This window comes from Lissotriton helveticus, chromosome 4_1 (genome assembly GCF_964261635.1).
Source record: "Lissotriton helveticus chromosome 4_1, aLisHel1.1, whole genome shotgun sequence".
In the NCBI taxonomy this organism is placed as follows: domain Eukaryota; kingdom Metazoa; phylum Chordata; class Amphibia; order Caudata; family Salamandridae; genus Lissotriton; species Lissotriton helveticus.
In genome coordinates, this window is record NC_136063.1 from 1838132651 (window position 1) to 1838156544 (window position 23894).

At 48.4% G+C, this 23894-nt stretch overlaps 2 protein-coding genes across 3 annotated transcripts in view; both read left to right on the forward strand.

Moving 5' to 3' along the window:
- Positions 1-1779: 1779 nt before the first annotated feature.
- Positions 1780-23894, forward strand: part of RPS6KA6 (ribosomal protein S6 kinase A6) — a 499939-nt gene continuing 477824 nt past the window's right edge. Inside the window, exon 1 of one of the 2 annotated variants that reach the window (XM_078688489.1) lies at positions 1780-2115. In XM_078688489.1, the coding sequence (XP_078544615.1) occupies positions 2047-2115 (69 nt within the window). In that variant the 5' untranslated portion in view covers positions 1780-2046. The remainder of the gene's footprint in view (positions 2116-23894) is intronic. The other variant, XM_078688488.1, reaches the window with a different exon arrangement.
- LOC144827698 (dolichyl-phosphate beta-glucosyltransferase-like) lies at positions 11870-12878 on the forward strand. Its single transcript, XM_078685914.1, has one exon. The coding sequence runs from the start codon at positions 11906-11908 to the stop codon at positions 12725-12727; it is 822 nt and encodes a 273-aa protein (XP_078542040.1). The 5' UTR covers positions 11870-11905; the 3' UTR covers positions 12728-12878.

Sequence of the window (23894 nt, forward strand, 5' to 3'; positions counted from 1 at the left end):
ACACCCGGAAGTACGGGCTATAGCCCCTTCAAGATCTTAAGAGGTAGGGAAGCATTCACCAAAGACAATGCGGCCTGGAAGAAATTGGTGGTGCAGAGCAAGTGGTCACCAGCGGTGGTAAGAAAGAACCTGGAGAGAGCACAGGACATATACACTGTGCATTACAACAAAAGGAGGAACACGCGCAGTACGGAATTGGACAAAGGAGAGTGGGTGAGGGTTAAACTCGCTATCAAGAAGAAGAAAGGGGAAAGTAAGTTTTCTCCACCCCTCAAAGTAGTGGAGCCATACTCCCGGTCTGCACTGCTGAGCGACGGAAAGGTATGGTCTATGGACAGAATGGCCAGGTGCAGCAAGATAATGAAATGGGAGGAGGAGATAGAAGAAGGAGCGGAACAGGTCAGTGAAGAAGGAGAAGGTGAAGTGAGTGTGAGACAGGAAGAGAATGTCGGAGGAAGTGGTGAGAGACAAGGAGAGAACGTCGACGCTGCTGATGGGAGATCTGCAGGCGAAGGAAGAGAAAGGGGGAAGCCAACAGGAGAAGGAAACAGAGGAGAAGGAAGTGGTGAGAAGAGAGAGAGAGACAGAGAAGAGGAAAGCAATAGAGAACTAAGAGATAAAGGTATGATGGAAGGTGAGAGGAAGGAAGAGAGAATGGAGACTCGTGTAGGAAGAAGAACCAAGGTGCCGGAGAGATTTAAAGATTTCGTAATGGACTAGAAGTAAGACATTGTAAATTGTTGTGTGATTAAAAGGGGGGAGATATGTGGTAGCGGTCTAGTTGTTCCGGAGACGGAACAGGAAGCAGCTAGGCAGGAAGCGGAAGGCGGCCATGTTGTTTGCTGGCGCCGACCGCAAGAGCAGTCACGCAGCCCCGGCGCTCCCAATAAATATATCACTTTAAAACTATACGGAGTCTAACATCATTATTACATCCTGTTTAAAAACGTGTGGCTTCAGGAGCATAGAATTCCATTGTTGTTACTTTTTTTTTTCCTTAGCCAGCAAATTACTCTTGTCTCCCCTCCCGTATAACCTATTTCCCATTTTCTGGTTCTCCAGCGCAAGGAGTTTATACGAATGGCAATGGCGCTATGCAAATATCCAAATATCGTCATTCCACTACATACAAAGTAAAACAAAATTGCCATGTATAACACCAAGACAAGAGCTTTAGCTTTCACAAAGCGAGACTTATTGATTTGCAAGTGCTTATTTGATGTTGAATCGCCTTCTGGCACATTCAGCAACTGTGGTGCCAGACCTGCGGGTGCAGGACCAACAAAGCTGGACCAGGAGCCCCATCTCGCACCCTTCTAGATACGCCAGTGAACTGTAAACCATAAAAGCCCGTTCAAAAGTCATATCGCACCAAAAAATCCTCACTTTCACGAAGCGAAAATGCTCTTGTTTACAATAATTTCCAGTCGCATAGTAACGCGGATTCGAATCTGACAACTTACTGCCTGCCCCTGCTTTTTTTTTTATTCGGAACAGAAATACTGCGGTAATAAAGATCCCATGGAGAGCGACTGTCTCCCAAATAACAGCAGGTCCGATGAGGTTGCTAGTTGTGCCCGCGCTAGTTCAATGTGCTCTAAAGTGTGTAGCACGCGGCTCCTGCGTAGTTTGGTTTCTCAGGGTCCCGGTGGCTCAGCATTGGTATTCAGGGTGCAGCCTAGCCCCGGCGCTGTCACTCTGTTTCCTTTTTTATCCTCCGGTCTCCAGGCTGGGGATCTCCTCCGCTCGGTGACGTGTGCGTGACGCCGGGCGCCGCTCGCTTTCCATGCTGCACAGGTAGCAGCGCCGCGGCCATATTGAGCGTTCAGCGGGGGCTCGGCTAGGGAAAACGGCCGGAGACAGCTGCGGGGCCCAGGCGGAAGGAAGCGGAGGCGGCTCGTGCAGCCCACTCTATGTACACACCCCCTCGGGCGGCGGTTGCTTGTTGGTGCCGCACGGCTGCTGCTTCGGGGACCGGAGGAGGCGGCGGCGGCGGCGGCGGCAGCAGGGAGCAGCAGCGGCGATGCCTGGCCAGCCCTGAATGGGATGCCGATTGCTGGGCTGGAGGATCCCTGGCCCAAAATGGAGGTGTATTCCAACAGCGGCGGTGGTGAGGTGGGTGCTTGGTTCAGGGGTTCATGGGGCTGTGGGCAGGGCTGTTTGGAAGTCACATCCCGCTGTAGCTTTGTGGCATCCTGGAGGGGTTGCCGCCCGTCCCCAGGGATTGTTTTGTTGTGACGTCTGTTTTTGCTTCACCCCACCCGAGCCTCAGTTAGTGGTATAATCTTGGTACCCATTGAGAAATCCCTGTGGGCATCCTCTGTCAAGTGCCTCAGTAAGAAGGCCCTCCCGCCAGCAAGTGTTTGTGATACATGTGTCTGTGTATTTTGGTGGATGGACAAGTTTGGAAAACGTGTCTGTAGAGCATCGTTTCTGCTCTGCTGTAGAGTACCGGCAGCCCGAACACGGGCAGCACATGCACTTTTGTGGAGTGGATACGCTGGCCCGTTCCCTCCTCTCAGTGCTGTCAGACTGTTTTCTCTCCGAGGGGTGGATGATGCCCTCCGAGCTCCTGCTGCTGCAAACAAGTTGCGCGTGCGTCAACCGACCGCCCCTTCTCATCACACAGTGTAATTACATCTCACGAATATGCTAAGGAAGAACTGTATACAACCAGCTTTGACAACACTTGTATATTTAGTAATGCCAATAGATGATTACTGCATTGTTGGTGCAGAGGGAGAGAGGGGAGGCGCGGGGAACTGCCTCTTTCCTGGTGCCTATGGTAGAACAAACTCAGGCAGTACTTGTAGGAATTGGATGGAGGCTGTATGACAAATTGAAGTGACCTCTGTCTCGCGAGGGATGCACACACCTACAACAGTGCTGTCCTTTTAGGAGCTGTGAACAACGCTATAGTACTGCTCCGTCCGTGTTTTAGTGGTAGATGTGAATGTATGGTCCCACAGTGCTGAGCAGTGTATGACGGGTGCATGCGTGAGGGGGCGGAGGATGATAACAGAGCTGCAACCCTGTTTATTTACGGGGGAGGGAGCAAGCACGCAGCAGCCCAGATATCTGTCCGCCCTGGAGAGAGGGTGCAGTCCTGGGAGATAAGGAATATACACTTTTTGTCCGGTATGGGCCATGGGCAGGAGGAATAGGCTGCTATGCTGTTGTGCAGTGCATAGAGTGGAGGATGCACACGGTAGCCCCTTTGGCCAGGTTCCATTGTGAGATGAGATGCCAATAGATCTGAAGTCCTTGGGGAGGATGGACTCCAAACCACCCGGCGTGGACAGTGACGGGGAAGATAACTATTCTTCGCCTGGGTAGCAGGCTACATGTTAATCTATTTATAATTCTGTTTGTGGGGGAATGGATAAGATGTATGTTGTGTAGGAGAACGCCAGCTCCGACGCCAGGAGACATCATCCTGCGTAATAACGAAGGGACTGAGGGTTCAGGCTTCTCACTGTTTTGGGGATTTCAGTCCTCGGGAGCGGATGAGGCTCAATGCGTGAGTGGGGTGTGTTTGTTTTTTCATTGTTTTAGTAGGATGGTTAATGTATGTCTTAATAGGTCCGATTCTACACGCAGACGCTCCCTCTGAAACTTGTTTGCAAAAAGTAGGCGTCGGCCAAAAGCTCCTGCCTCACGTGGTAATGGTTTCCACCAACGCCCACGTGTATGTATTATTTCAGAGCTAGATCTAGCGTGAGCGAAAATCAATGGGAGAGAAAAAGGGCCATTGCCAAAACCGGCAACACTAGGGTGGCAGTGTGTGTAGTAATAGTACTGACTTCTATTGGGCATGATAAAACCCTCTTACAGCTCCTCCGTATCTTTCAGATAGTGCATGATATAGGTTAACCACTGGTGTACTTAACATATAACTTGGGTATTACTGCTGCTTAGTATTACAGGAAATCTCTGCATGTAAATTGTCATAGATGTCTGTTGTGAGTGCGACAAATTAGTTGCGTTTTTCAACCTGCAGTGCTAACCAACCATACTGTGTCTTGGAGCCCCGCTTGACTGTTTTCAAGTTCTGGCCTTCAAGTAACATCACACTTGTTTCTATTGGTGGAAAAACTAGGACTGTCACAAGCTCATCCTTTGGGCGCATGGCCACTTTACATCAGTGCATGACTTACAAATCAAACATTAGCAGACTGTCCAGTACTTTTGCAGGTGGTTTTGAAAGCCGGAATGGTATATTTGAGAATCTGAATGGGTAGACTAGAGACTTACGCTTCATCCAAACAGTATCCCACAACTTGTTGGGATTTGTGTCTGTTTCAAAGATATGGAAATCCTCATTGTCATTACTCAATATTTTTCAAGACCTCATATTGTGTTGTAACTGAAGAGCGGATTGAAGCTAGATCGTGTGGCCAGAAATTATTTTGTGTTTGTAAGGCACTGTTGTTACAGTGATCGCTGTGGAGCAAGGGTAATCTGTAACGCAGCCAAACTAACTTTAGGTTTTACATGAGGGTATGGATTGTGCCATTTGGGGATGAGGATGGGATCTTAACAAAACCAATCGCATTCCTATTCCGGAAAACGCTGCCAATCAACTTTTTCAGGATGACTGAATATGCAGAATTCTGTCTCCTGCCGAATCTCCTAGAACACGAGTGTAATCCAGTGGGCAATCTGCACGATGTTGGCCTCTTCAAGGATGACTGTGTGACAAACGTAGGTGGATGGCTTTCAATAGCTCACTATTTTCCTGGCATGCCTAGGTGGAAGAGACAGCAATAATAGCAGCAAAAGCGTTTTAGGTCATGCTTGACAGGCCAGCTTTCGATACACCATATATGATCAACAGAAAAATAACTTTATGAAGCACTACTGAGAGAGGTGCGCTGGCTCCAACCAAATATTGATTGTTTTAGTACAGATTTTCATTGTGCTTAAGTTGTATGTATGCTTCTACTGGGAAAGAGTGCTTTCATTGCGCTTTTTGCCCTGTAGGAAAGCTTATGCTCAATACAGGAGGATTGAGTTGGTTACTGTGACAAGCCATTGATCGAGGGCATAGGCCTAATCTGTTTATTGTGAAACGTTACTATAAAGGCAGAAGGCCTGACTGAGTGTGGCTTGCACAACCAACATGACGGATGTGCTCTAAATGAGCTCCGCATTCAACCTTGCTTATTCAGTGTTTATCCTGGGGTGAGCCCAACATCCGTCACCTGGGGATTCCATCCTGTTCTCCCTGATCTTCCCGCTGTGCCTACAGCCGTAAATGCCGCTGTGAGTGGTGCTCTGGCGGTGCTGTAGGCCTCGGTTTACTGAGCCGGGGGCCGGGCCTGCAGCTGGCATGGTGGGATTACTGCCTTGGATTGCGGACTGCCGAGGCAGAGTAGCGGAGGACCTGGCGGCTAACTAAATGGTGGACTGTCAATCAGTGGCCAGGAGGGGAGGTCGCTGGAGAGCGGAGTCCCTTTGTCTGCCCTCATGAGACCGACGGAAGAGTGTGGCTTTCATGGACTGAGGGGGCTGCCATTGGAGCTTCCTAGTGTGTGGTAGGTGGGTCCCCCTCCCCTGACACTGCTAACGCAACACGGGTGCCGCGGGGAGGGGTGAGGGGGGTACACGAGAGCGGCACATACTGTGAGTGACTCTTGCCTCTGGAGTCCTTGTGCTGTTCATCGTGGCGCTCACCAGTGACTGGCACACAGCTGAAGTGATCTTGGGACTGGTGTGCCCGTGAGTGGAGGTCTCTGGCGCGCCATGCATTGGGGAAGAGAACATGTGCCACGCTTGCCTTTGAACGGGCCTGGAATCGATTGGGCCCTACCCATGAGTGCATTTTGCCCAGACAGTACTACCTAACAGAGGGTTAGGACATACGGGTACGGAACTTCTGTATTATTCACTGGGGCCCTGCTGATACCTACACTGTATCAACGTAATCCCTGCTGTGCTGCAACATATGCGATACCAAAGGGGATGATAGACGGAGCGTTTGAGCAAATCAAACACTCACCCCAGTCAACTGATCTTGGTTTAATCCATCATCATTCTTTAGCTTACTCCACCACCCCAGTTCAGACATGGCCATATGCAAATCAGTCTGACCCTGTGCCTCATGGGAACAGTCCAGCCCGAACTGCCAAGCCATGCCTTCCCTGGACCGGAAACAAGCATCCTGGGACAGGTTTCCGGCTAATCAGCTGTCATCAGCCAGGCTAGCTTGAATCCAGTGGCAAAGTGAGCAAGGGACCCTCGTCTGGGTATACCATGCCAACTTAGGGCGAACAAAGCGATACCACAGGGGATGATGGACGGGTCAAGACTGATTTGCATTGGCCATGTCTGAACTGGGGTGGCGTGGTGAGCAAAATAACAATGGATTAAACCCAGATTTGTGACTGGTGGTGAATGTTTTGCCAAAGTGCAACATTCCGTCCATCATCTTGTGTGTTTTGCTGTTTGCCCTATGTGGGAAGGGCATGCCCAGACGTGGGTCCCGTGCTCACTACGCAACTGGAGTCAAGCTATCCTGGCTGATGACGGCTGAAAGCCAGAAACCTGTCCTTGAATGCTTGATTCCGCGAATGCTTGATTCCGATCATGGCTTGGCAGATCGGACTGGACTGTTCCCATGAGGCACAGGGTCAAGACTGATTTGCATATGGCCATGTCTGAACTGGGGTGGCTTGATGAGCAAAATAACGATGGATTAAACCCAGATCTGTGACTGGGCATGAATGTTTTGCCAATGTGCAACATTCCGTCCATCATTGTTTTGCTGTGTTGCAACATATGGGCTGTTCACCTGGGGTCCTCATGACTTATCACCTGCTGCATCCTTCTGTGAACTACTACCTCTGTCTGTTCTGGCTGCTATACTTGCTAGAGGGTCCTGTTGTGCTGCAGTTGCTTGAGGCTGCTCGCGCTACTGTGCTCGTTGTTGCTAAATGATGCAGGTAATCGGGCTCTCTCAACTACCATATCTTGACGGCTGCTACAGTAATACTGGTGCGGTGGATGGACTGCAGTAGTACCCTGCGGCGTTCCTGAGTTCCTAGGGCTGCTCGTGCTTCCATGTGCATCTCCTTGCGTGGTGCTGGCAAGTAGGCCCTGGCCAGTGGAGTAAAGTTGTGTAGGACAGATTTTCTGGAGATAGAAGCAATGGGGCGTCCACACACGGGCACTCAGGGCGCACCCTTGAAGTCCTCTGCTGAACAGGGCCAGTTACCAGGCAACACTGGTTATGGTGATGACTCCCCTCAAGTGCCTTCTATAAGTGACAAACCTAATGCTGTCCTTGCAGCTGTGGACAAAATTGTTAATGCACTCAAGATGACATGTGCATCCTTGGAAAGCAAAATCAATGTGGTAATGACAGATCTAACATTGCTCCATGCGGATCTTCGCAAACTGGCGATAGACTACATATCACTGAGCTGACCCTTACGGAGATACAGCCCAAGGCCAGTGAACTTGACTCTTCAATGTGCCTAATGGTGGAGTGCATGTAGGTACTGGAGCGCCACATGGAAGAGGCAGAGGGGTGCTTGCGCTGCAACAATGTCTGCGTCATGGGACTCCTGGTGGTCGGGGAGGGGACTGGTTACGTGGCGTAGGTGGAGGAATGTTTGTGCTAGCTGCTACCCCAGGATACTTTATTTTTGCAGTTCTTCTTTGTGGAGCACGTTTACTGGGTCCTGGAGCGCTGGCTGGTGCCATGCTTCAATCCCAGGCCATTGTTGTTCTGCCTACTACACAACCGGGAAAGAGATGCTGCCTAGTGTGAGGCACGGAAGCTGCAGGAGATCGCAGTGGACAATGCAAATATATTGTTTTTCCCGGACTATACAATCCATGTACAGGCGCAGTGCAACTCCTTTCTTTTGGTGAAATGTGGCTTCTTGTACTTGACATTAGATACTAGTCATGCTGGATCTGTCGGCGGCTTTCGACACCGTCCCACATGACGGTCTCCTTTTAAGACTCCAGGAGATCGGGTTTCGTGGGACGGTGTTGGATTGGTTTAGATCTTTTTTGTCGGACCGCCGTCAGGTGATCTGGGCACCACCGTTCTCCGCTGAAATGCCGCCGCTAGGGGTGGGGGTTCCTCAAGGATCCATTCTGAGCCCCATCCTCTTTAATGTCTATATGGCCCCTCTGGCGGCGGTGGCGGAGGCTTTTGGTGCCCAGGTCATATCCTATGCTGACGACACCCAGCTCCTGTTCACGTGCAGGAAGGGAGAGGCGTTTGATGGGGCAAAAATCAGGGACTGCTTTGGTTCCGTTTTTGCATGGTTCCAACGACATAGCCTTAAATGCAACTCAGACAAGTCTGAGTTGCTTTTTTTTGGTTGTGTTCCGGACCCTTGCTGGAAATCCTGGTGGCCTCAGGACATGTTTCCTCCCGGGTCGGCATCAATGCAGGCCAAAAATCTTGGTGTGGTCTGTGACGTAGATCTGTCTTTTAGATCTCAGATCAATGCATTATCAGGGAAATGCTTCAGCATCCTGAGAATGCTCAGAAAATTGTTACCGATGTTATCACTGCAATATAAGAAAATTGTAGTTCAGGCATTAGTTGGATCACGTTTTGATTATGCTAATGTCCTGTATGTAGGTCTGCCGAAATACCTGCTGGCAAGATTGCAGATAGTCCAGAACTCTGCTGCAAGGGCAATCTTTGGCCTCCCACGCAGAGCCAGAGCTTCCAGTTTGCTTAAGGAGTTACATTGGCTCCCTATCTCTAAAAGAGTTATTTTTAAAACTCTGACTCTGGCCTTCAAGGCCCTGCATTCTGTAGGCCCTGCGTACATCAAAAAGAGATTGGCTTTTTATGTTCCAAGGAGGATGCAGCGATCGGCTTCATCTGCCACGATTGCGGTCCCGTCCATCAAACGTGCCCGGATGGGTGGTCGGTCCTTTCGCTATTTAGCGGCCCTCCATTGGAATGGGCTTCCGATCTCTTTGCGGAAAGCCAATAGTCTCTTTACCTTTAGAAAGGAGTTAAAGACGTGGCTCTTTTCTGCGTGATCGCTCTGACCACCTGAGTTGCTGAACGGATACACTGGTCACTGATCTCTTTGCAAAAGCACCGGGACACCCGCATGGGTAGCCGTGCGCTATAAAAGAGTATGCACATAACATAACATAACATACGTCCGCCTCTTCTCACCACGATTCCGGGTAATGGCAGAGGGGAAGACACACGTCTTCAACTCCCCAGAGGACGTGTGGTATTGGCTGGAGGCGGCAGGGCATTTGACGGCAGAGCGAGCATGGTGTGCTGTCATCACAGAGACGCCGCAGTGGGTGTGCCCGATTGCACTTCTCTCCTCGTCCAACGGCTGCACCAGACTTGGAACAGGTAATTCGGGAGAGATGCCAGGCCTTAGAAATGATGCTGCTGCATTGACCAAGATGGGTCACGGTTGTGAACTGGACGATGATTCGGCTAGATCTCTAAGCGACATTACTCCTCGAGTATTTAGCCCTCCAGAGCAGACTCATAGGTGCTCCTCTAAGCACACCACAGACATCAATTGACATTATCTGATTCTTAAGGGGCCTGGTGGTGTCCATCTCATGACATCATTCTACACACAGCAGCTGGCTGTTGTTGCGTTGTCTTTTCCTCTTCCTTTGTTGTTTGTTCAACGATGTCAAATCCATTTGTTCCTCTTTTTCTTTTGCTGGGAGTGGGAAATGAGAAGGGGGAGGTTTGTGCTTGTTTCATGTCACGGGTTAGGAGGAGGCAGGCTGGAGTCGTACATGACAAGCGTGCCCCCGTGCTGGAGGCCAGGTCTTGGAACTTGAAAAGGCCTTTGACTTCTTAGAATGGGGGTATCTCTTGACTGTACTGGTCTAATGTGGTATTGGTCACAGTTTTCTCCACCTAGTGAAATTCTTATGTACCAGTCCTCTGATTAAGGTCAAGATAGGGCTTCTCATTTTGGATATAGTCACCACATACAGGGGGCACAAATAAGTCTGCCCGCTGTCGTCACTTGTTTTTGTTGGCAATGGAACCACTGGCCCTGGGGCTGCGCTATTGGGGGACACAATGGCCCATCCTTCTGGGGGACAGGGTACAATCAATATTGTTATATGTGGATGACGTGTGCCGTACATTTGGGACACACGACATATCAATGAAATAATTGCTTTGACCCTGGCCCAGTTTCCCACCATTTCTGTTTTGCGGGTCAACTGGGCGAAATCTTGTCTATTTCCATATCTCTCGGATGTGCCAGACCCATGTTTTTTCTCTGGTGGTATAAGGTTGGAGTGGCAATAGCACACATTTAGATACTTAGGGGTGCTGGTGTACCACTCCTTGACTGATGTTTGTGAGGGTAATGTCGTCCGTGCGGTAACAACGTTGCAAGCACAGATGGTCTTCTGGCGCACACTGCCTCTGGCAGTCACGGGCAGGGTGACATTGCTGAAGGTGATGGTTTTGCCCCACATTTGTACTTCTTTGCAAACCTCCCCATCAACATCCCTAGCATTTTCTTCTGTACGATGAAGCAACAGACTGGCATGTTCATTTGGAACAAGTTGAGATGCAGGGTGCCCCTGGCGAAACTGTACTTGCCCACAGGCAAAAAGAGACTAGCTGCCCCACATGTGGAGCAGAATTCTCTTGCTGCCCAAATCTAATGGATAGTGAAGTGGCTGGTCTATATCTGACGGATCCAGCCACGGCTCCCCAGTTGAGGAATGCCCCCTTTATTGCACTTCTTGCACTCCTGCACAAGGACAAGGGTACCCAGTTCATTGTTACTGGGGGTTGCATTTTGCTGCTTTCAGCGATCCCCTACGCACCATGATTTGCTCTATTGGGCATGCCTAGTCTTGGGTGGGCCCACATCGATAGCTGAATTAGCAGTGTGTCATGAGGTGGGCATACATACCTTGGGGCACCTATCCAGGGAAGGCACTTTAGCAGCATTTGAGGTGTTGGAGGATGATGGCATACCTTCGGGACAATTCTTGTTAGACAACGCGCTACTTGCCACGTTGGGGCGCCACTTGGGGATGTGACCACTGAATTTCCCATGCATCTCACGATTCAATTCCTACATGTGATGGTACCGGGCAGACATCTCAAATGCTGGTTTGACTCCCTCCACTCCCACACTGCTCCCCAGCTTCTCCCTTTACACCCACGATTGGAGTTGGATTAAGCACACCCCTGCACTGGGCTGCTTCATTGGAGAGAGCAAACCACGTACCACGCAATGACCGATTCAAGCTCATTCAGCTTTACATTGTGCATAGAGCTTATTTCACACCTGCCAACATCAATGGGTTTTATTATAGAGTTGACACTGCCTGCCCACTTTGATTGCATATAGATGCTGACCTACTTACTACCTATGCTATGGTCTGCCCAAGTCTACATACATACTGGGTCACCATCCCTTCCAAATTCTCTGCCTGCACTGAGCGCCCTGATCTGCACAGGTGGGGAGTCTCCTGAGACTATTCAACAGGAGGAAGAAGAATAGGGTTACGTCCTGCTGTCTAGATCTGGGCCTCATAGTGGCCAAGCGTCTCGCCACCGGCAGATGGAAAGCCCCTGACCCCCCCACGTGTTGTACCTTGGAAACAGTTAAAGCTCAGCTGGGAGCAAGCTGAGAGTGTGGCCCTGCACAGGGAGGCCATGCTAGTGCTGCGCAAACACCCTAATTCTACCTAAGCCACCATTTTAACTGATTTGCCGTATAATTACTCTTCTGCAATTGACATTTGCCCAATTGGGTGGATGTGAGCTGTTGGTTCCTGCTTCAGTTCATGTTTCCGGACTCACCTGTTCCGCCATGGGCTAGCTCTGCCATAAATCCAGGCCATGGAACTGTGCGATGCTCTGCAGGTCCTGGTGGCGTTGGTTTCTTCTCTGCTCAGTTTGGTTGTAATGGTTGCCCATGTTTCCACAACAAAAATGCCAAATCTTCATCGTGAGAAAGAGGAGAAGTACTTTGAGAATGCCAGAGGGGAAAAGGAAGCTTTTCCGAGCATACACGATACCCCCACAAAGGAACTCTCTGTTGTTGTACCTTCATATAATGAGGAAGAACGACTACCTCTCATGATGGATGAAGCTCTGGAATATTTGGAAAAAAGACAGACTCAGAGTCCTTCTTTCACATATGAGGTGATTGTAGTTGATGATGGCAGTAAAGATCAAACTTATAAGGTTGCCCCGAGGTATTCCAAGCAATATGGAAGTGACAAAGTTCGTGTCTTAACACTTGTTAAGAATCGTGGGAAAGGGGGAGCTGTGAGAATGGGTGTCCTTAGCTCACGAGGGAAACAAATCCTAATGGCTGATGCTGATGGAGCTACAAAGTTTGAAGATCTTGACAAAGTAGAAAATAGCCTTAAAACACTTCAGCCGTGGCCGGATCAAATGGCTATAGCTTGTGGATCCCGAGCCCATTTGGAAAGCACTGCAATAGCAGAGCGCTCTGTTTTTCGAACATTTCTTGTGTATGGATTCCATTTTCTTGTATGGTTTCTTTGTGTCAGAGGAGTTCGAGACACACAATGTGGATTCAAGCTCTTGACGAGAAAGGCTGCATTGCTCACCTTCACAGCTCTTCATATTGATCGATGGGCCTTTGATGTGGAACTTCTGTATATAACACAGTGCTTAAAAATACCAATTGTGGAAGTTGCTGTAAACTGGACAGAAATAGAAGGTTCTAAATTGGTTCCCTTCTGGAGTTGGCTATAAATGGGCAGAGACCTCCTTTTTATACGACTCAGATACTTGACCAGGGCCTGGAAAATTGAACCACTGGAAAAAAACAATTAGACAGTGACTGTTGCCAAAGTAATGGACATACATATCGAAAAGAAGAACTGTTAACTTGAAGGGGCAACAGGTGCTCCTTGTGTCTGATGCTGACGGCGTTCATTGTATGCTGAATGTATTTTTTTGTAATAAATATACGATGCCCTGGTGAGTTGTGTACAATTCTCTGTAGGGCGAACAACACATTTAAAAAAAAAAAAAATGCCCGATTACAGTGGAAGACATATCAGTTTAGCAAACGACGGCTGTGAACTGACATTGCTCGCAGTATTTCTTCTTACACCCCTGCCTGATTTCTTGAGCACTGTGGGGATGACTGCGTTGCATACCTTTTTATCAGGCATGGTAACCCGGGGGTTGGTGCTGCGCTGTTGAGTTATGGGTATTATTACTTTGTTCTGTGTCTCGTTTACTACTATACGTTTATTAAAATGTACGGCTCTGTTTATGCTGTCTGGAATGGCTCCACGGCACTCCGCTGGTCCTGTAGTTTATTGCAGACGTTACCATGACAGACTCCCTTTGCTTGTGTACGTACATACGGCTGAACCACATGTCTTGCTGGGAAACTCTGCATCGAGTTTCTCCCCCACATCGACAAGTTAATGCAAGTAGTCGACATGGCACAATTGTATAGCAGACTATACAGCACTATTGCACTGCAATGTAATTGTATGGAATACTAACTCCCGTTGCCCTGCTATTGTGTTGTATGGAACTGTTTGAAATAAAATACTAGATTGCAATAAACGGATTAAAGCGAAAAGACAGAGAGCCTGACTTATTTATTATGAAAAGCAGATATATATATTTTTGAAAACTTTATGCATTTAACACGAACTGCTGTATCAGCAGGTGAACAAAATGATTAATAATATTTCATGACTCAAATCATTCATTTTCATCACTACTTCTCTGTTTGCTGCCCTCAACCCCCAGCATCAATGTGTGAAGCATTGCAGACCATATTTACAGAACTTCTGGAACTTTATAATATGTTTCTAACCATTTTCATTCTCATATCCTCTGTAGTTGCCCATTCCAAGTGATCCTAATCCCAGTAGGCGATTATCTGGCCACAAGACTTGAACTACTGAATAGCAATGCAGCATTTTTCTAACATCAGCACCAGTATAGCAAGAACATCATCTTCGCAAGAGCGATGTGTCCTATAATAGGGAGAGTGTTCCAAAAGGTGATTGATTTCTAGAATCGCTGTTGCAGTCTACTTATATTACAAGTATACTGTCTGTATGATGTATGAGCTGTATGTAGACCAAAGTATCTAAATTGCTCAATCTCCCATCGTAGCCCAATATCTGGAAGTCTTTCAGGTGTAGCTCCTGTAGAAAATTCCCCGGCCTGGGTACATGTAAAGGATCACGCCGCACACAGAGCTTGGTATTGCAGGTCTTTATTCCCCAGCTTGTAACCGTTGACTGAACATTCTGCAGTATGAATTCTATTCCCACACCCAAGCACTTATGTGACTGTTCTACGGAGTCCGTCAGGGACCAAAAAGGCCCGTCATCTCTAACTCACAAGACACTACATCTCCCCCTTTGTTAAATAAAAGGTACAAATAATCCATATATACATAACAACTCTTCAATAAGTATTTTTTGGTGGTTGAATCAATCACCCAGATCTTGCCATGGGAGGCTGTGGAGATACAGGAGAAGTGTCCATGACTGGCCCTGGTGACAAAGACATTGGTACAGTCATTGAGCTCTGAAATCTCAGGTGGGTAAGCCTCACTTTTGACTTCTGGAGTTGGCGAATGTCGAGGCACGTGCTTGAAATGCGTCAAGTCTTGCGTTATGGACTTTCCAGCATGATGAGCAGTCACTATGTGTCCTTTACTAGTCGCAATCCTCACTTGGCCTACATCAAAAGGAGCATCAGACTTGCGTTTCTGTTGTCAATGAGGTCTCCTCTTTTGAACACAGTGCTCCAGGCGCAGCAATACCTATACCCATCGGTCTTAATTTTCTGTTTGTGAGATTAATCAATAGTGCAAAGATTATAAATTTCAATAGATCTTTCAATGGTCCATTGTGGCAACCTAATTCCTATGGCTCTGTCAAACATTAATGTGGCCGGGCTTTCACCCATGGTAGAACGGGGAGTTGTCTGAACACAAAGGGTATGCAGTTTCTATGGGGTGGAGGTGAAAACCACGGGGGAAGGGGAAGGGAAAAAGGGGGAGAAATCTGGCAGAGAAGGAACACTAGAGGGGAGGGGGAGTGCTCCAATAGGAGCAATAACCCTCACACACCCCAAGGGGTGTCATGCTCCTCGTCGGGCCAGCGCTGCAATGCCCGACAGGCCCCACAGGGGGACTCTTTGCTGGAGATCTTTACTGTTGTAAAACCGTTTGGCCCTATAAGGTGAAGCAGTGGGGCGAAAAGATGTAGTGAGTAGAGTGTTGTGGTGGTGTTTTTAAACTTGCTACAAGTGTCCAGAATGTCCTTTATCCACTGGCCACTGGTGCTATTGCTAAAAAATGGACTGCGAGAATCCCAGCTGGCAGGAGAATTAAACCTGCTGCAGCTTGAATTTGTGAAGTGGGGGAAGGGGGGGGGGGTGTTTAGTTTAAAAGGTCGACATGTTTCACGCCTTAGTTCTCCAAGCGGATGGATTGTGTTTCTTCAGGACCAGAATGCTGGGGGTACCCAATCTACTTTTTAATTGAGAAAGACAGTCAGGGAGTAGCTTATTGTGCTGTCCCTATGATATCGGATTACTAAGTAATCCCTGTGAGGGGTAGAACTATCAAAAAAGGTTGGAAACGTCCTTCTTATGGACCTGGTGGGAAGGAAAGATAGGGAAACAAAAAGGCATGGGTAAGACAACTCGGCACAGGGAAATTAATACAGCGGGACCTGTAAACAGTTGCAGGGTGCAACCATATGTATTTTCAAACCATAGGGAACACACCAATCATGACACAAACCGATATCTGCACATTGTCAAAAGTCCATTATCGTCGTTGAGCTCTGTTATACATAAGACAGAGGATGTAGTGTAATGACATATACCTAACGTGGGAGAAAGGCATAGTACATGCCTAAACATCGCTGCTAATACTCACAACCAAAACCCACAAGGATATGACATGGACAAAAATGTTATGGATCGTTACTGTGTTGCGCCACTCATGACATAAGGGACTCACCTAATGATTACGGAGAGGGTGCATCAGCCTGTGCGTCCACACCAAACTCCGCAATGATGGAAGGTAATAGCCAGGTGAGAGAGAAGTCCAGGAAATGGATGTGTTGGTCCTTTATTTGAACAAAGCCATTGCTCGTGTTCTATAAGGACTCATTGTGGTAGCTCTGTTGTTAAATTGTATGTAGGGAATGAGTGTCTGATGCTAAGTGCCCGACCATTTTGTAAATGAAAGGGGACACGTTTGGAAAATAAAAATACTGACTAGCCCCAATCATGTGCCCATTACGGGTGCGTGCTTCATGTGCAGGAATGGTATGTGTGTATAATCACTCACCCCAATCATGAGTGAAAGCCAGTTGATGACGTGGGTTTAGAGAAGGGGTGTTATGTTAATACAGGCCCTGGCAATTAGCCGGAGCAGTCCCGGTGGTACAACCATGGCTACATGTGAAAAACACAAATAACATTTAAAAACATTGGTTGGAAAGCGGGCTGGTGTCGCAGGTCGCCAAAGTTTTCCCTGCAGCGTGCTCAAGGTGGAATTGCATTTAAATCTTACAATAACCCCTTAGCGAGCCACTTCAGAATGCGGTAGTGCCTGGGCTGGGATTAAATAGCTGTGGCTAAAGTAAACATCGAAAAATAAAAATCAAGGTCAGAAGCCTGGGGCATCACGAGCCGGCTGCGGAGCATGGCAATCTCGGGGTTTAATGGATTTGTACTCTTCTCCGGTGTACAGCTCCTTCGTATGGGACCTGCCCACGTCTGGACGCCAGGGACGCTGTGTCTGAGTACCAGGAGTGTTAATTTAAATACCCGATCTGCTGGGATTGAAGAAAGGCAGAGAGAAAAGACTTGTGTCTAGCAGGTATTGCAGGTGCCATCTTGGAAGGATAAGATTGAATAGAAATGAAGAGAGAAATGAAAGAGGAGACTAATGTCAAGCCTGTTGTGACGGCCATGTTGGAATGTTAAAAATGATTTAACAGGTAATGCAAAGATAAGTCATATTGCCGGTGGTGATGCCAGGTTTCAAGGGGAAAAAGAATTAACATTAAGGGTATTGGGACTGGATAAAGCCTATGGTGAGGGGGATAGTCTTGTGGCTTAATCGAAGTACCAGAACGGGGAGTTGACCTGTATGCACGGAGCGTCGACTGAAGAACTGATATGAGGTAAAGCTTAAGGTTCTTCTCGAGGGTGCTCTTTTAAAAAAAAAAAAACTTTTTATTAACTGTGCAGAAAACAGTGGTGTACATCACAGTCATACAGTTAAAAACTTACAGTTGTACCATGGGAAAATCAAAGCAAAAGAAAGGAGGTTAAAAACATGTGGTGTTACTCAATACATTTCGTCATCAGATATTCATCAATGCGATCGAGGGTGCTCTTAAACCTCTTGGCAACACCATTCACCTGTAGCCTGAGAGGTGTGCTTTTCTGATGCTTGACATTCAGATGAGTGAGAAAATCTTTGTATTCTTGACTATTGAAAGGATGGCCATTGTCAGATTTCAAAATCGAAGGAACACCCCATGTTGCAAAAATACTTCCTAAACTCTCAATGACTCCGTCAAGAGTAGTTGATGACAGATCTTCCACAAGGAGAAAACAGGAGAAATCCTTAACAATGACCAGTAGATGATGTCCATTGTCAAGGAGTCTAAAGAAATATATTGCAATCTTCTTCCATGCATGCTTTGGGAGATCAGACATGTATAATGGATGCGGGGTGGTTTTGATAACAAGCAGTTACCCAAATGACAGGCCATTAATTCTTTTTCAACTCCTCCATCAAGATGAGGGAATCATGCTCGGTCCTGTAGAGCTCATTTAGTAGCAAAAATTCCATGATGTCTGTCATGTGCCAGTTCAATGACTTGTTGTCTCAGACGCTCAGGTGTGACAATTCTTGACCCTTGTAAGATGATGCCTTCTGGAGTGACTGAAAAGTATTCCCGCACATTTTTGAATTTCTGGTATCATGAAGAGGTTGAGCATGCTTTCTCCACAACTGATGGATAATAATGTCTTTGAGGATTTGCAGATCTCTGTCCGTGCTTGTGGCAGCACTGATTTGTTTAACTGATATGGCAGCAGGTGTACTGGATTTCACTACGAAGTTAACATAAGCATCAGCCGCTTTAAAAATGGTGCCATGACATGGTATTGGTACATGTGAGAAGTAGTCCGAAGGGTTTTGATTTTGTTTCTTGAACGATGCACAATCGCAAAATCATATTCCTGCAGTCGCAACTCTCACCTTTCAATGCGAGGGGGAATCTTGGCTTTAGGATTGCGAAAATGGTGAGTAATGCTTGATTGGTAAATGCTCCCCATACATGAACACATGAAAATGTTCACAAGCCCACAGCAAGGCTTTCTTGTTCTGGTTGGTTCTAGGCATGTTCATCGATGACAAACTGCTGCTAGCATATGCCTAAATGTATCTTGGTGCATTGGCATGTACAGTGTGTGCTGGACAAGGATGGCACCCAACCCCACTGGGCTCGCATCAACAATAACCTCTGCCTGTGATTTCGGATCTAAGTATGCAATTTCAGTGGCGTCATCAATTGTTTGTTTGATTTTTTGACTCTTTGTTCACATCGACATGGAACATTTGGTTGCGTTAAGTCTCTCAGTGGGGCACTCACAGTGGCAAAGTCACGTGTATACCTTGAAGAGTAACTGGCCATACCAAGGAAGGATCGTAGCATAGTTGTATCTTGTGGGAGAGAAGTGGATGAGGAGGCTTGTACTTTATTTGGATATGAAGTCACTCCCCCATTAAAAAAGATATGACAGAAGAACTTGAGTTTTGTTTTATAAAACTCACACTTTTCTACATTTAAAGTGAGACCTGCGGTGACTAGCAGCCGAAGGTAATTCCTGCCTTCTAGCGCGGCTTTGAAACCCGATCCGCATATCCTGACTCCATCTGCCTGATATCCTGTTCCCAACTCCAAGAAGGAGTGGGATCCCGGCCCCTGAGCTTTGGGGAGCAAAGTGTGGCTGAAAATCTGCCTGAGCGCCGATCCCCTGGTGCTGAACTACCGATGCGGCCAGGGCCACGATCGAGAAACTGGTCGCGGTGCCCTTGCTCTGGGACCTGCGACGCAGTGACTGGTGGGCATCGCTTTCCGGTGGTGCTGCAGGGGCCTGCTGAGATCGGAGGCACGCCTGGTGAGGAAGCGGCGAACTGGGGAGCTTACCCGCTTGTGACCCCAACACCACTCCTACAGTGAAAGCACCCGAAGGGGCAGGACTACACCGCCGGCCACGAGAGCAGCGAACGGGCCTGTACGGCACTTGAGACCCCGGCTTCTCGGGCCCAACGGAATTGCGGGTGGCCCCAGACAACAACAGTGATCACAGTGCCTGAGCGGTGAGTGCACGCTCCTGGCCCCCAGTGGATCCTGGGCGCGCCTTGACTTTCTACGCGCAGGAAGGGTGCCTGTCCATCTAGAACTCGTAATAATGGACTGGAGCCCTAAGCAGGACAGCCATTAGGGAGAGCGGCCACCTGGGTGGAGCTCCTGCCGCCAACCGCAAGCCGTGAGGGGACAACCTAATCCATGGACGTCGGCTGGGAGCGCGAATTGGGGGCGCAGCTGTGTGGTGTTAATGTCAAGCCAGACAGGGGACTGCTGGGGAGTCTTGGGAGCCTCTTTATAGCCTGCATGAACCGAGTGTGGTGGATTATATTGTGTGAGGCACTGGAGGCATAATCTAGGCTAATCAATCTGGACTGGATTAGACTTTGGGGGGCTGTGAGGAGTGAACAGCCACCATATCAGTGTTGAGACGACCTTCAGTGGTATCGGAGCTATTATTGATATGCTCTGAATTTGACCCCTCATCTTCCCCTGAAAACAGAGGGATCGGTGCACTGGGAAACCCGACAGGCCGGCAGGAGATTCCTTCCCCCTGAGCAGACGGCGGCGAGTACTGGGACCACCCTTGGGTAAATCGACCGCATAAAAATCGAGTCACTCCCACAATGGTGAGTGGGAAGGGGTCCAAAACACCTGCGCAAAATAAACTTGCTAAATTTGCCTGGTCCAATCCAAAAGACATCGCCTCTTCGGAGGGTGTGGATAATTAATCAGTCCAGCAACAGCAGCAGGAGCTGACGCTCCAGGACTTCCTGGCGGCTATCACAGGTGTACGTACTTCCCTGGAGACTCGCATAGATACTGTAAACATTGAAGTATCCCTCATCGGAGCTGACCTCAGGAAAATGGACTCCTGAGTAAAAGAGGTGGAGGACGCCACGCCTGTGCTAAACAAAGACACTGCCCTGCTCAAAACGCAAGTGAACCAGTTGCGAGATCAGCAAACTAAAATGGAGGCGCTGCTCGACGATTACGAAGGGAGGGTCCGAAGAAATAATATCCGTATTCTGGGTGTTCTGGAGTGGGCAGAGGGGCCTGCGGTCGATCTATTTGTTGAGAACCTCATTCTGAAGCAGCTGCAACCCGCACGACTCGCAAACTATTTTTCCATCGAACACGCACATCGAGTCCCCAGGGGTCGACCTAAGCCGGGGGCCCCCGAGACCGATTATAGCGTGAGTTTTTAACTTCCGAGATCGGTATATCATACTCCAGGCATGACGTTCCAACCCCGCTCAAAATAGACGACAATGTGATCTCCTTTTTTCCTGACTTCACCACAAAGGTCCAAGCTCAACGTCGTAGCTTCATGGCAGTCAAACGGGTCTTGAGAGACAGAGATAAAATACGCCATGCTTTTCTCGGCAAAACTCAGGATTGACTCGGAGGGCACGGCATTGTTCTTCTCCTCCCCTGAAGACGCATGGGACTGGCTCGAGGGTGAGCGTCGGGTGAAGAAGCAATGGAGGGCCTTGTTCTTCTAGACCTGAATACAGCGCCGTGACCCGAAGCGACCCGGTTTGAGGGGGACTGGACTCCACAACCGGCAGTTAAGCGAATGGTGTAGGTGGGGTTGAAATGGCCACAGTAGTTACATTTATTAGCAAGAATTTTGGGTATGGGAGCTGATGGACCATATTGGGACTTCTCACCAGGACTGCCACAGGTGAATACCTTACAAATAAGGCTCAGGAATAATACCAGTTAGCAGCTTTAGTGTAGTAGCTGGTGAAGTGGTAGGGAACAATTCCTACCATTCAGTGTAATATGATTCCATCCTTGCACTTGGCGGGTGGGTATGGCTGCATCCAAGCACCTCTTTATTAATGGGTGGGGCGTCAGGTACTCTGCCTTGTTGGGGAGTGGGTAGTTAGAGATCCACTGGCAGGGAGGTGGGGATGTTGGAGGGGGGGACAGTCTTTTTGTATTACGTTTGGTTTTTAATCACAAAGCACAAACAATTGGATATGATTGCCTATGTTTTCACTTCCACTGCAAAGCATGTCTCCGATTGGTTCTCCTACTGGACTGTACTTGACTGCCCTTGTGTGGCTACCCACTTGGTTGTAACATTGTTGGAAGAGAACGCCTTCCCTTCACAGGGTGTTCGTAGAATTGTACAACTCTCATGGACAAGATCTATGGCTGAGACAAGGTTAGAAACATCGTCTGTCCTAACGTGGAATGTAAATGGGCTGGATGACAAAATAAAATGAGGGTTTGTGTTGCAGAATCTTAAAGAGACATGCCCCAGACCTGATTCTGCTCCAGGCAATGCACCTAGCAGGCAATACACGATGGGGATACAAGTTGTTGGTACATGCCGTGTTCACATCTTGCTTGAGGGGTACGGGCATATTAGTCAGAAAAAGCCTCGCGCTTACCCCTACCTGCACATGGGCGCATCCACAGGGGAGGTTTGCAGTTCTGGAGGCCAGTTGGGAGTGGAGGCCGCTTAATGTGGTCTCAGCGTATCTTCACCCTGCGCTGGGTAGGAAGGCACTTGCTGACTTAGGGAAAGCTCTGGTGGATCTCCCCATGGGCACACTTATACTGGGAGGGGATTTCAATATGACTATTGATGACCACACAGATAGGCGTCCCCGGATGCGGCCCAGCATCCAAATGAAAGATTTTACACAGGCCTTTGACCTGGCGGACATATGGCGCACCCTGCATCCAGACTTGATTTACTGCACCTACTATTCCAATGCCCACTAGAGCATGTCTCGCATGGATTACTTCCTCACACACCTGGCGGAGGTTGGCTACTTCAGGTAACCACGTCGCCTACCAAGGGGTATCTCAGACTACTCCCCAGTGTGGATTGAGCTTACTTATCGCAATGCAAACCAGCATAACACGATTGTTCTCAATCCTTGGCTCCTTGAAATCCCGGAAATCAAGAGACACTGCTCACGCAGACAGACAATTATTTCCATGAAAATGTGGGGTCGGTGGATTTGGCGCAGCCAATTTGGGAAGCCTATAAGGCAGTACTCAAGGGGCAAGCCCTGGCACTTAAAACGGTTATATCGGGCAGAAAAACCAGCAGCTCTCTCAGCTGGAGATTGAACTCCAGAGATTAAAGGCACAGAGTGCCTCCTCGCCTACTGAAGAGGCGGAACACCAACTAATGGTTAAACAACTGGAATACAAAGCCCTGGCGGGGAAAAGACTCAAGCCAGATTGCTTCAATCACAACATAAGGTTTACGAAATGGGAGATAGGGCAGGTAAAATGTTGGCATGGCTGAGGAGGAGGGAGCGGGGGGAACGCTGGGTGCCCCGACTTACTGTTGAAGGGACGGGCCCCATCTCAGATCCGCAAGATATCACGGAACCGTTCGCCAATTATCTAGAAAAGGTCTATACCTCTTCGGCCCAGTATACAGCCAAAGAGTCCCAACAACTGCTGGCTGACTTACACCTCCCACTCTATCAGAGGAGGATAGGGACTTCATAGATGAATATCTAAAGGATGAGGAAATCTGCAAGGCAATATACAGTATCAAATCGGGGAAGACAATGGGGCCTAACGGGGTCCCTATTGAATTTTCCAAGTCTGTGGTTCAAAAGGTCGCGCCCCACCTGAAAAATATGTATAATGAAAGCTTTGAGAAGGGGGTCTTGCCGGTGGACCAATCTCTGGCCTCAATTGTTGTCATTAGAAAACCGGGAAAGCCTGTTGATAGTTGTGGATCCTATCGACCAATTTCGTTAATTAACGTCGAAGCAAAAGTACTGGAAAAACTCTTGGCCTCCCGCCTGGTGTCAGTAATTCTCTAATTGGTCCATATGGACCAATCAGGGTTTGAGCCTGGGAGAAACACGGCTCTAAACATTCGCCGCATCCACAATGTCCTTGGGCGCCAGACCTTTATAGCGGAAGGTGCAGTAGTGCTTTCTTTGGAGGCCTCTACGGCGTTCAACTCCATAGAATGGCCTTATCTTTTTGAGGTTCTGGTGCGTCTAGGGTTTGGCCCGAGGTTTATGGGGTGGGTCAGACTTCTCTATACAGACTTGATGGGACAGGTAAAGGTCAACCACCGAACATCTAGAGTGTTCCCGTTGGGTAGGGGCACCAGGCAAGGATGCCCCTTATTCCCCGTGATCTTCTCCCTAATCCTTGAACCACTGGCAACATGGGTGAGAAGGGACGTCTCAATTAGAGGGCTGAAGTGGACAGAAGGACACAAAGACAGAATTTCGCTATATGCGGATGATATTTTAGTATATCTGGCATCCCCATATGCTTCAATACACAGCTTGTTAAACATTTTCACAAATTTTGGCAAATATTCAGGATATGCCGTAAATTGGTCCAAGTCTGTGCTTTTTAGGTCTCACCCACGCAGCGCGTATGCACTGCATAGGAGGAGACCTCTTGAAATTGATACACTTTTGAGGCCGAAAACGTGCACGCATTGCATTGCTTTCAATGGCAATGCGTGCCTGTTTGGCGATTGCCTTGCGGGAGCGAGCAGCGGCGCCATATGTTAGCAATTATCG

Bases quoted from the DNA above. Each gene is read 5' to 3' on its own strand.
- LOC144827698 (XM_078685914.1), top strand. From the start codon at position 11,906: ATGGTTGCCCATGTTTCCACAACAAAAATGCCAAATCTTCATCGTGAG.